The sequence below is a fragment of the Kryptolebias marmoratus genome, linkage group LG6, assembly GCF_001649575.2.
Source record: "Kryptolebias marmoratus isolate JLee-2015 linkage group LG6, ASM164957v2, whole genome shotgun sequence".
In the NCBI taxonomy this organism is placed as follows: domain Eukaryota; kingdom Metazoa; phylum Chordata; class Actinopteri; order Cyprinodontiformes; family Rivulidae; genus Kryptolebias; species Kryptolebias marmoratus.
The window spans coordinates 5,204,333-5,217,536 of NC_051435.1; the positions used below are offsets into that span (position 1 = coordinate 5,204,333).

The window sequence follows — 13,204 nt, forward strand, 5'->3', positions numbered from 1 at the left end:
AGGAGACCCTAACTCTAGCCCAGGGCCAAAACGCCCTAACCCCTTCGACCCCGAGGAGACCCTAACCCTAGCCCAGGGCCAAAAGTCCCTAATCGCTTCAACCCTGAGCAGACCCTAACCCTAGCCCAGAGCCAAAAGGCTCAAATTCCTTAAACCCTGAGGAGACCCTAACCCTAGCCCAGGGCCAAAAGGCCCTAACCCCTTCGACCCTGAGCAGACCCTAACCCTAGCCCATGGCCAAAAGGCCCTAACCCCTTCGACCCTGAGGAGACCCTAACCCTAGCCCAGGGCCAAAAGTCCCTAACCACTTTAACCCTGAGGAGACCCTAACCCTAGCCCAGGACCAAAAGGCCCTAACCCCTTCGACCCTAAGGAGACCCTAACCCTAGCCCAGGGCCAAAAGGCCCTAACCGCTTCAACCCTGAGGAGACCCTAACTCTAGCCCAGGGCCAAAAGGCCCTAATCGCTTCAACCCTGAGCAGACCCTAACCCTAGCCCAGGGCCAAAAGGCCCTAACCCGTTAAACCCTGAGGAGACCCTTACCCTAGCCTAGGGCCAAAAGGCCCCAATTCCTTAAAATCTGCCTTTCTTCATTTTAAAAGTGTACTCCAGCAGATTAAATCATAAAAATGGGTGCGGCTGATGACATGAGTACAAAGCGACCTGAGTTAAGTACAATGTGGGTGGAGGTGAACAAAGAAATAATGTGCATGGCCTACAGTACAGTTTTACAAGCTACACAAAGTTAAGCTGTGATTTTTATAAACTGGCGTGCAACATGAAGCTTGTTGGTCTTTTGGTTGCAAACATTTAGAATTCAGTGAGACTGCATTCAGTCTTCATCCTGACTTTTTTTGCTTCACTGATTTCTGATGTTAATTTGATCAGATTAAGGTAAATGTTGACAGTTCTGGACACTTTCCTTATCTGAGCCTTAAATTTAAAATTTGAGTCTATAAAGCGACACCCATTTGGAATCCTTAAAAAGCAGATGAGTGGGTAGGCAGGTCAATATAAGAGAAACGTTTCAGTTGGGCAGTAAATTCATTATAAAACACATTTTACTGCAGTAAGTGTGGCTGACATTTTCAGCATCACCATGGTGACACATCCCACAACTGGTGAGTTACCAAGTTGGTCGAGAAATGGGACCGCTCCTGTTGAAACCCAGCAGCATTAAAATTAAACTCATTGCAATCTGACTCCAAAATACACATTTGCTTGTAAATCTCTGTGATTTGGACTGGGATTAAATGTCAGTTCCTGAAGTTGATTTGACATATATTGTACGGAGTCTTGTTTTAGGCATTTAATTATGATGATCAATCAGGTTTCAGAAACCACACTTTCAACTTTCAGTATCCCAGTATCTGAAATCCACTCTACGTGCAGCCAATTAGTGTTTTAATGTCTTTACCTTCTTTTGAATTTCTTTTTAATCACACTTGTTTGGATGATAGTTAGCGACTGTTTTCTCGAGCTCTGCCGTCTCAGGATGCGCTGGGAGGTTGTTTTTGTGCCACACTAGTTCTTTTAGCTGTTGCCTGGCAACCCCACGCTCGCAGCGTTTGAACCAGAGATACCAGCTGATCCGTGCCAGCGTGGCGACGGCGGCGGCTGCAGACGTCCGACACGCACAGATTAGACACGGAGCATCCGGAGGAGAGCGAAACAACAAAGAATACGGAGCAGAGAGGAGACAGTCTCATACCCTTTCAAGTTTTTCCAATTTTTTTTTCAGTTTTGAAGCAATTTACTTTTTCAAATTGTACACAATCTTTTACATTGACTAAATATAAGCAAGTTTTTGGAGTATTTTACTAATATAATAACAAATGAAACATTTGAATGCACTGACTTGTTGCTATGACTATGCAGATGTTTTTACAACTTTACTGCAGATCATACGAGCCCAAATAAATGAATGTGACAAAACAGAAAAATCTAAGTCTTTGTAAGACTGTAAGCCAGGCGTTAGCTTTAAGTTAATCATGCAGAAATCTGCAAAAAAAAAACACCTTCACTGAAGGCTCTAATCTCACAAAAAACAACAGCAGTAACTTTTTGTACCTTTAAATCACCAAAAATGCCTATGTGTGTTATCCGTTGTCAAAAATGTCAAGAACCAGTTGTCACAATTTAATAGAGCTCTCTGAATCTGCAACTGATCAGGTTTTAGAGTCAAACAATCCAAAAGCATAATGGCTGTAACTCAGTCAGTTTTACCGATTTTGAGCTAAAATCTAGTGTCGTAGTTGCCGAGAGTCATCTCAAACACATACTCTGAACACTAACAGATCACACAACATCTTTGTTTGAAACTTTGGCACGAACTACTGGAGTCAGTCCTGTCTGTCTGTTAGCAAAATATCTCATGAACAACTGGACAGTGTTACGATGTGTGTATCAGTATCAGTATGTTAGGAAGTTATTTTCAGGTAGGCAGATATTCACAGTCATCTGTTTTTCTGTACCTGTAGGTTTTTCCTCAGCTCCCTGGTTGCCTGGTCACACACACACACACACACACACACACACACACACACACACACACACACACACCTGTCATTCATTACTGATCTCCTCAGCTGCTCTGACTCACCAATCAACCCTCCCAGCAGACAGACACTCCTTGTTTCAGCCCTTCTCTCAGATCTTTGTGTGGATGCAGCTCCTCTGTTCAGGCCTGTGTGGAGGTTTCTTTGTTAGCCGCGCTTCTGGGTTTCTGTTGTGATAGAAAGTTGGAAATACTGGCAACTTAGGTCAGGGTTAACTTACCCCAAGAAAACATTGTTAAAAAATTCACTGGTTTCAAAATAAATGAAAACCAAAACAAGGAAATCAAGCCTGAAAAATTCAAATAAATATGTTTGTTTTTCTTCTGTGAAAGGTTGAAGTTTTAGTTATATATTTCTTAAATTTAAAAAAAAAAAATCCCTGGCCTGAAGCCAAACAAATAAAAAGCCAGAAATGAGAATGCAATAAACCCTAAGCTGTGATTAGATTTACAGCAGTCCTACTTGAACATGTGTACTGCGAGGAAAAAAAAACAAACAAAACAAAACAAAAAAACATCTTTTGTCTGATGAAATGTAATTTGATTTCGCAGCGTGCAGCCAGCGAGTTTGGGACATGAGGAGAGCAGGATGCTGGAAGCTGCCAACACCATCAACAAACTCTCCACCCCCCCAGACTCCCACACAGGTGGGGGAGACAAAACAAAGAAGTGGACTTTAAGCAGTGAGGGGGAGGTTTTTTCTGTAAGCTTACATTTTGTTAGCAAATAAAAAACAATTAAAAAAAGATCACACTTGTAGTTTATGTTAAAGAGTCCTGATCTTTGTTTTTATTTCAGTTTTGCTCATTTAACATTTTTGTTATATAAGTATTTATATTTACGTTTTTTTAAATGATGCACATTGTTTGTCTGATTGCATGGCAAGCAAAAACATGTCCCATGATGTGTTAGAGCTCAGAGTGTGTGTTGAGGATGACTCTCAGCTACTGCCACTCACACACACACACGGCAACAATTACATGATTTCCCACCACCTTAAAAATGACTGATAATAAAAATGAAACATAAGGAAAATTTAAGGAAAAAAAAGCATCTGATAAGAAGAAAACAAACAATTCTGCTAAATATAGTAATTTTATATCACTTACTTTTTACATTAGTATCTGCATCGTTGGCACAATTTAAAAATACAAACATGTTCAGTATAATCTGCTAAGATTAGTTTTAAGGAAAAACATATTAAATCTGAGTTTTGACTCAATAAATTCTCAATAAACGTTCTTCCTTGGAAGTGATTCAGTGCAGTGAATACAACGTGTTTTTCTGTGAAGAATGATGAATTATCAAACCGTAGTTCTGTGGTTAATGTGTCAGATTTCAGTGTCTTTCTGGCTTTTGGGCAGCTTGTGAGATTTTTGAGGAGCTCACGGGCGGCAAACACAAAAGCAGGACCACAGCTGGAAGATTTCTTCTTGTTTTTGTGCAGCAGAGGACATGTTCACCCAGCTGTCGACGCTGCTGCTCAGCATCACCCAGAAGATCTGCAGCATCTAACCAGGCTGCCAGTTGGTTAATGTTTTTGTGTATTAGTTAGGAAATACTCTAGGTTAGGAAAAAAAAAACCCTCCTTTTTTCTGGTTTGCTCAAGTTTGTTATATAAAATGGGTTTTGATGGGATTCTGATAACCTCCACCTTTCACTGGAATGTGCAGCATCTGATCAGTAACCCACAGTTTCTCCCAAAGGAGGCATTTTGGATATCTTCTAACATAAGGAGACGTCAGGGCAGACTCAGGACACCCTGGAGAAATGAACTCTCTTGGTTGGCATAGAAACTCTCCAGTTTCCCTCCTGGAAAAGCTCGATGGGGGGTTCAGAAAGAAGGAAGCCTAGCCATCTGCTCAAACGCCCAAACATTTGGGGGGAAAAATGGAAGAAACAATTGCAAAGAGGCAGTTTTCTCAGTGCTATTAGGTTTTAAATTGATTAGTTTAAAATGATTCTTTCATATTTTAGAAATATGCCAGAATGTAAAATAAAAGTTTCTGTTTTTCAGACGTACTTTTGTTTCCTTAAACAGAGCTTTCCATAACAATGAGGATAACTCCGTTGATCTAATTTTTTCTCTTTGATTTGAGGCAAAACAAGCTGAAAAAGCTGAAATTTGTTATGTATGTGCGTGTTTGATCAGTGATTTGTGCTGCTAAGCAGAGAGGGAGAAATCTGTGTTAGTAGGTTACGCTCTCAGCAAATGCCAACCACAAGAGACCTGTCTGAAGTGCTGGTGTGCATCCGTCGGCTTCATGCTGCTGCGCTGGAGTGTGTGAGCCTCTGTTCAACTCGACGGGTGCAGAAATGTTGACACTTGTGCAGGAGTACACAGCTTTTGTGAGCAGTTGCCTGCGTGAGAATCAGGTCAGTCTGCTGAGGAGAAGAGCAGGTTGATGGAGGGAAGTGAAAGGTGAAGAAACGCTGACACAGGCAGTTACTGCTAATTTAAATCATTATAAAGTTAAACAGAAGATCAAGTAAATAAGTTAGTCTATACTATCTATTAATTACACACAATGTGTTTGTTTTGCAGTATGCAAACTCGTCATTTTTGTTCCGTCGTTACTTTAAACCTTTAAAGACATTTTAGTTGAGAGGGCAGCGTTTTTCCTGATGTGATCTTCAGACTAATCTCCACAGCTTAAGTTTGTGTGTTTTCATGCTTGCATGTTAATTAGAGAAAAGTGTCCACAGTTCAACAAACCAGAGAGTAAAAATCTTTGATCTCCCGTTCTCTGGCCTCTCACGGGCACCGGAGTCAGAACATTCCTGGGGCAGAACGCAAGGACCGAGGTGAGATTTAGAAAGGGTGAAAAGTGAAGAACGAGAAGTGGAAAATAAATGGCAATGTTTTTATTTTTTATTTTTGTCACATTCCTTCCCACACCACCATCCCAAAAGCTGCAGCTGTTGTCAGCAGCCATGCACACCTCCACCTACAACCATCTGGAGGCTTCTGGTGGTAGTGATGCTTGTGTCGTTGTGCTTTTTACTAAATTGATGTTTGCCTTTGGAGAGCAACAAGAAGCCAAATATCAATGCAGTAAATTATATACAGGTTCAGATTGTGAGCCACAATAATTGATTAAAAGTGAACTAAATAAAAAAACAAACTTGGAGGTGGTGCTTGACGTTACATGCTAGAAGTTTTTAAGGTGGTATCTCATCGGGCTGCATTTTGAATGTCCGGTTTTTGAAAAATTATTCTTTATTTTTGTGCACAGCTTGGAAACTGTACTGTTGGCCATGCACATTACTTCACTGCACACCTACAGTATATTACAGACAAAGGTGTCAAACTAGTTGAACTTGTTGCATCTGTAGGAAAAAAGTGCACTTGCAGATTTGCATTTTAAGTTGCTAATTCTTATTTCTGTAAATGTAATTTCACATACTTGTGTGAAACCGCTTTTTTTCTGTGACTTTACATTCAGAAAATATTTGTCTAAAACTTATCTGGTAGGCAAAAAATTACAATACAAGAGCATATTTTTACTACAGGTGCTCAGTTTTTGCTCTAAGTTCATCTATTTTGACACATTTACCTTCATAAACTCCATCCCATTTATTTCTTTTTGTTTATTTTTTGTTCTGGACTTCACTTTAATTTGTTTATTTTAACTGTAAAAGTTTTTTAAGATGCCTTTTGTGTTAAATTAAGAGATATAATTAAAAATGATCAAAATAAATGTGTGTGAGCTAAGATGCTTCAATGAATTTATTTTGCTTCTTGCAGGTGTTCTGTATATTTAACATTTAAATATTGAAAGCTCTCTACATGTCTCAAAAAACCTTGATGTTTTAAGGTCCCTTTGTGAATATTCATGCAGGTTAGTTAAATAGTTGGGAGTTGCACTGAATTAATATTTAAAACACACACACAAAAACTGACATCCAGCCAGGCGACTTGTTATTTAGCCTTTATTAAATAATAATAATAATAACATTAAAAAAAGAAAATTTTCTGTACAAAGTCTACAAACAACAGTTTGAGTTTTCTGGCCAGTGCTGTAAGTGTGTCACTGTGTTTGTGTCAGTCAGTTGTGCATAAATTGGTGTGTGTGTGTGTGTGTGTGTGTGTATCCATCGAGACAGAAGAGGTAATACCATCCAGGTTTTCAGAGAGAAAGAATAAGCAAAGTGAGACAAAATGGCTCCTCACTGCTCATTGTTTGATATTTTGGTTGCATGTTTGTGTGTAAGAGAGTCAGAGCGAGACATCAGTAGGAGAGAGAGAAAGTGAGAGATTTAAAGAGATTAAATAAATAAAAAGTAGAAAGCTCCAAGGCACTTAGAGACCAGCTCAAAGAAAACATGACTTCATGAACAGCAGTTTCTTCATCTCCTGTCATTCTTCCATTATTCTGTTTCTGGTGATCATTTAACAACCTTTTATTTATTTATTTTTGTTTATATTATACCAATATGTCTAACAACAACAATAATGCATGTCTGTGAATGTTGGGAGATGAGAGAGGAAGTCGAAAGATGCAACAAGAGTCTGAAGTTTGTCTTGTTTATCACAACTTTTCCCAGTTTCCTAACAATTTGAACTCAGAGAACCCCGACAACACGACCCCGGTCCTTCACGGATTCAGAGGGGACAAAAGAGACTCTGAAGGATTGAACTTCATCCGTTGATGCTCTGCAGAGTGACTTGTAAAAACACAGAGAAGGAAAACAGAAGGTCAGCGTCTGATCTGAAAGATTTCTGCTCTCTCTCCCTGCCGGGTGTGTCTCTCTCCTCTTCCACCTGTCGTTGGGTCAGTCTTATCGTTTTTCTTTTGCTTCCGAAGTTTCAAGAAAAAAATGGATGAATAACAACCCCATGTTGTCTTTCTCTTTCACTTTGACCTTTTACCTCTATCTGAATCATTTGTATGTCATTAAACTTCATAAAATCCTAAAAAGTGATGTAAAAATGACACAAACTGTATCTGAAGGGCTGTAAAATTTGCAGTGTCATGTTGTTATTGATGCTGGCAGTCCACCTATATACCATCTGTTTTTCCTCTCCGTTGGTTATGTTTAAATGCAAACAGAAACTAGTTTGTTTATCTCATCATATCGTCTGGTTCTGAAACATAAATGGCAGGAATTTTTATTTTAAATGAAAGCCAAATTATTATTCTAACTAATGTCTGGTGTTGATTTGACCAAAAAATTCAATGAATAACTTTTATTTGATCTTTTCTAACAGAGCATACAAGACCATTACTGATATGTTATTTATGATAATTATGATTGTTAAATGTGTTCAGAGCAGCATCAAACATGACTCATCTGAATTATCTGCTACATTTCTTTTGTATCTAGATCAGTGGAACGGCTTGTTATCACCAGAGAAGGTTTTTGTTTTGATCTTGTGCACCTTTACAGTATCAAAGTATGTAAAAAGTTTAAGCAATTAAAGATAAAAAAGCATCTCTTCTGGCAGTAAATGTTCACTGATCGCTGCAGCTGCAACAAACTAACTTCCACTGAGTTATTATATATCTGTGTCAGCTCCAAATAATCTTTTACAGCAGATTCAGATTTATATTTACTAGGGCTAAGTTTGAATAATTCAAACTATTTTCTGATTGTATTTCTTTTTTAAATAAAAGGATGAGAATTGTCAGATTTGTCTGAATTCACTCAACATAAATTAAACAAATAAACAAAAAAAACCTGTTGTGTTATTTTTGTTAGTCTCAGTGAATAAATGAAAACAGTTCAATCTAGAACAAGATTAAAATGAATAAATTTGAGAATTTTTTTGTTTTGTTCAACATTTTTTTTATTTTTTTCATCTAACCAAGCATAATTATCAACCAACAGTAGGAAATCAGCTGAGTGAACCCTAATAAATTATGTGAACGTCTTTTGTTTCACTGAAACAACAGAATTGCTTAATTCTTAAAAAAGGTATAATTGCGAGGAAATTTGGTACACATTTTTTTCCTACTCTTTACAAATTATTTTTTGAATGTTACATAAATATGCAGCCCACAAGAATAATAATTTAACAAGTTTAAATGCAGTATTTGTTTGTAATGCAATTAAAAAGTGCTTTAGATAATGTTTTATGGTGATTTTCACTTCTTTAACTTATCATTTTGAAAACAAACTAGACCTCTTTGGGGGGTTCCTCCTGCAAGTAAACATAACCATCAGTTGTTTTTTATTTGTGTTTTTGGGTGTATTTAGTTATAATGTCAGGTGTAAAAACTGAATAAGACCAAATGGAAATGGTTAAATGGATGCTCTCACACTTAGACCTCGATTAATGAGGGGGGCTGAGGATGCAATAAGTCAGAGATGACCCCCCACAAACACAGGAGTGCGTAGATGTGTGTGTGTTTTGTAAATGTGGGTGTGTGTGTCTCGTTTGGGTCATCGGTCTCTCCAGCAGCACTGGCCCTCCTTAATGGCTGTCCTCCGATACAGCGAATACTGTAGTTTGCTTAAGGCTCGATTGTGTGTCCAAAAAAAGTCAACAGTATGGTTCTTTCCCTCTTTCAGTCACCCGTTCCTTTCCTTTGAGCAGGCTTTATTTTCCTCAGGATTAAGAGTGATGGATGAACAGCACGTTGATCCATCGCCCTGAATCCATCCCTCCTCTCTTAACACTTGTTCAGACCCACTGAGCACATGACACAGCTCTTTGGCAATCCATAGGTTGCAATAAAATAATCACTGACATTTTGTTTACACAGTGTCTGTTCATCATTTGGGCATCATACAGTTTGAAAAGCAAAAAAATATAGATATATACCAAAAAAAACAAAAAGCAAACTCTAGAATACTGAATCTAAAGCACAACTCCATAACAGCATGTTAAATTTTGATAAACTTCTGATTTTCTGTCTTTTGTATTACTTTCCCCTACTCTTTTCAAAGATTCATTATCTGTAATGGGAAATTCAAAATAGTAAAGGACTAAAAGTAACAATTAAGACCATGGAGTCCAACGAAAGTCTAAATGAAAAGTCTAAAAAGAAACGGCATAAGAGCTCTACAGGGCTGCTACGAACTGAAGCTGGCTTTTCTTTACCTTTTTATCCAAACGGACACAAGTCTAAAACAGAACAAAAACAGTCACCGTTACTCTTCTATGCCACTGGTTTCACAAAGCGCAGACTGAAGGCAGACAAAGGAGCTAGCGCGCCACACGGCAGGCTAATGGACGTTTAAAACTCACAGAACTCATAGCCAAAACTTTCAAAAACAAACAAAAAAGGAAAATGTCCTTAGTCGTTCTCTTTACCTTTTTCACCTTTTAGAAATCTAAATCCATTTGAGTTGTGTGGTTCAATATCTTTTTAAGCTATTTAGAGGAATAGGCATTCACTTGATATGTGTTGATTTGAGTCAGAAGTACCCACGTAAATGGACCACTGTGAAGGAGTCTTCAGTCAGAAGCTGAAACTTTAAGATCTTTGTCTGATGGGGACAACATTATATGCTTCTCTTCTGCAGAGTACCAACCTTTTCAGCTTAGGTTCTGTCTTTATTCAGACTCTCAGTGCCAGTAAACATCCCAGACTGTGCTGTCATTTGTGGTCTAAATGTCCAGATTGTCAGGGGTGATGTAGTCCATCTCTGTCGCAACTTCACTGCAGTGGTTGGTGGGGTTTATTCTGCTGTAGTTTAGTCATTTATATTATTTTATTCATTCCTTCTTTCATTCACAGGCTTTAAGAATCGAGCAGATTTTCTCCTGCAGGCAGAGGAGAAATGGGACTGTAGTCAGGGGAGACTGGGGTTGATGTTCCCTCGGTTTAGGCCTCAAAGCATGTAGGGGAGATCAAGATCACAAGTTCCCCCTGGCACATAAACAGTGGGAGAGGTTGAATCGTACCCCATTAGACATCAGAGCAAAGGGAGGGTTTTAGGTGGGGGATAGTGCTTCTTTTTATGATGTCCAAACTTTAAAAAAAAGTCTTTTTGTAGGTGGTCACAGCTTTCCCATCATTCCTCATGCCTCTGAGCAGCACCTTTGCTGATTTATCTTCACTTTGTGCTTGATCCCGTCGTACAGCTCAAAGTTGTAGTTCTCCAGCGTGGTGGAGGAGCGCGACGAGAGCCCGCTGTACGAGCACGTGCAGTAGAGGAGCAACCCGGCACAAACGGCTCCCAGCAGGACGCCCAACGAGCTCATCACAATGATGGTGAGGAGGATGGGGTCCAGCGTGTACAGCCAGGCGTTGTCCTTGTCCTTTTCTGACACCAGGGTGACGGAGGGGGGGTCTACATCGGAGGACGGGGTGGAGAAGAAAGACGGCCAGCCTGAGAAGACACAGAGACAAAGCAGAATAAGAAAAGACCTCTGGATATACAACATATAAATCTGGTTTCATGTAGTTTTACAAACCTTATGTTTTTATTCTAGACAAATATAGATTTTACTGAAATTCAGTCAAAGTATTTATACAATATAAATGTTTGGCTTTGAGTTTGAGTCTGTCATCGAATGACAAGAGTTTCCCTAAAAGGAGAATTTTTATAGCCTGACATTTATCACTGCATTGACTCTGCAATGATGCAGTGACTGAACATAATTGAGAGTCTGCAGCCTATATAAAGTCAAAGCATATGGTTGTTAATTTGTGATTTTCCAGCCTGCTCAGGACAATGAAGCAGCCTGAGTTATATCCGTTTCACTGAACACACTAAAAGAAGATGATGTTGCATTTAGGTAAGTTACTGTGAAAGGACAAAGAAAATAAAAGGCACAACAAAAACCTGTTTATTTGGTTAATACAACTAAAATGAGGAACCAAATTAACTGATCTTCCTGACCACTCTGCATCCTCAAAGAACAGAACCAGCCTTCAATGTTTGTTTGAAACTATTATTTGAGTGTGAGATTACCTGCATAAAACAGGTGAAATAAAAAAAAAAAAAAGGAAATTAAGATTTGGATCCAGAAAAGCCCAAGATTTTCTGTGGTACTGGATCTCATTACAAGCTTTACATGAGAGAGGTAGCTATATGTGCACTCTGCACTGAAACTAAAGCACAAGTGCAGGACACATAGTGATTATTTAAATTTATTTCACAGGTGATTTATGGATTTCAGAAGTTATTTGACTCATTTGTATCGTATTTCTGTAGTAGCACTAAAAAGACGTGTCTATATTTCTTTTTTAATCATACAGTTGGGTTGGTAGTGCAGACCACACCTAAAAGAAGAGATGGAAGGAAAAAGAAGTGGAAAAAAAGGCTGGAGTTCAGGGCAACTTTCCACGTAAACTGGAGAAGCTTTGACCGCCTTCCAGGTATCAGTAAATACAAAGATTAAAGGAGGAGGAGGAGGAGGAGGAGGAGGGTGTGAAGGTTTGACGTGTCAGAGCAGCAGTATGGCTTTCATACTGTGGAGTAGGGTGTATCTGGGAGGGGTTCAGACATAATCTTTGTTCCAAAATGCAATTATTTCATAATTCTACATGAAATAAAATCAGAGTTTGGAGTGATCTGACTTTAAAGATGCAAGACTCTGAGTGAGCACTTTTACCAAGACTTGACATGATTGCTGTAATCTTTTCATTTCCCTTTTGAATTGCACTTTCTCTGTTTAATATTTTTTGATTAAATTTGGAAACAAACAAACAAATAGTTGCTTGACCGAACAATTATTTAGGTTAAAAAGTAGACCCTGACAACTTTAACCACACCTTCAGCTGTCCTGTTTTTAGCACCATATCATACATCTGTATCAGATAGACTATAATTCATGTAGGAAAGTGATGTTAGTTTTTGTGTGTAGAAAAGTAAAGCTATGAGGTTCTGATGAGACTTCTTTGCTGATAAAGTTTGAATAAACTGAGCATTACTTTAAGGAAATACACTGTTTCACATCATTTCTAATTAGTAAAGTTTTAAAAATCAAGTTACAGCTCTATTTAATATTTATTTGAAAAGCTGCTTTAGACACATTTTGAAAATAAACTCTGTAAAGGTAATAGCTGGCTCAGGTGTGTGTTGGGATGAAGTGTGTTCAGTTTTGCTAAAACAGACACACACATACACAGGAACACCACAAACTGGATCTTGTTTCCAGCAATGAAAACCCTAATACTTGTCTTGTACATGTCAAGGAGCTGCAAGAAACCAGAACTTGTAACAATCTAGTAAACTGGGATTGTTACAGACAGAGAAGTGCAGAAGTAAGCTGTCTGTCTCACTTTATTTAAGCATAAAAATGTATATAGAAACAGACTTCTAAATGCTATTTAACACTCTCTGATGTGAACACAGCTCAGACTGTCTGTCACTGTTGCCACAGGCTTGTTTTCTTCTGAATTGCTTGTGAAAGGCAGAGCCACAGGCATGTCTGTGATTTTACTCGTCTTCGGGGCGAGGCAGCCAGCGTAGCCTCGGGCTGAAAGGAGAGGAGAGGACCTCACCTCCATTGATGTGTTGCTTGTGATTGAAAGCAGGATCGTTCCCGAAGTTTGTAGCTTTCCAATCTGTTACAGAGGCAGAAAGAAAGTACGAGCAGCATTAATCTCCACCATCCAGCTGATGCTCAGGACTCTACATCAAGCTGCGATAACATCTGAATGTTGTAGATGGAAAACACACACCGCACAATCGGCTCAAAACGTGAGTGATCTCGTTTAAATTTTCTAAAGAGATCAAACACAGGAT

At 38.8% G+C, this 13,204-nt stretch overlaps 1 protein-coding gene across 2 annotated transcripts in view; it reads right to left on the reverse strand.

Moving 5' to 3' along the window:
- Positions 1-6,473: 6,473 nt before the first annotated feature.
- Positions 6,474-13,204, reverse strand: part of LOC108238544 (neuropilin-2-like) — a 106,160-nt gene continuing 99,429 nt past the window's right edge. The window contains exons 17-18 of one of the 2 annotated variants that reach the window (XM_017420701.3): positions 12,961-13,023; positions 6,474-10,840 (exon numbers count right to left, since the gene is read on the reverse strand). In XM_017420701.3, the coding sequence (XP_017276190.1) occupies positions 10,530-10,840; positions 12,961-13,023 (374 nt within the window). In that variant the 3' untranslated portion in view covers positions 6,474-10,529. The remainder of the gene's footprint in view (positions 10,841-12,960; positions 13,024-13,204) is intronic. The other variant, XM_017420702.3, reaches the window with a different exon arrangement.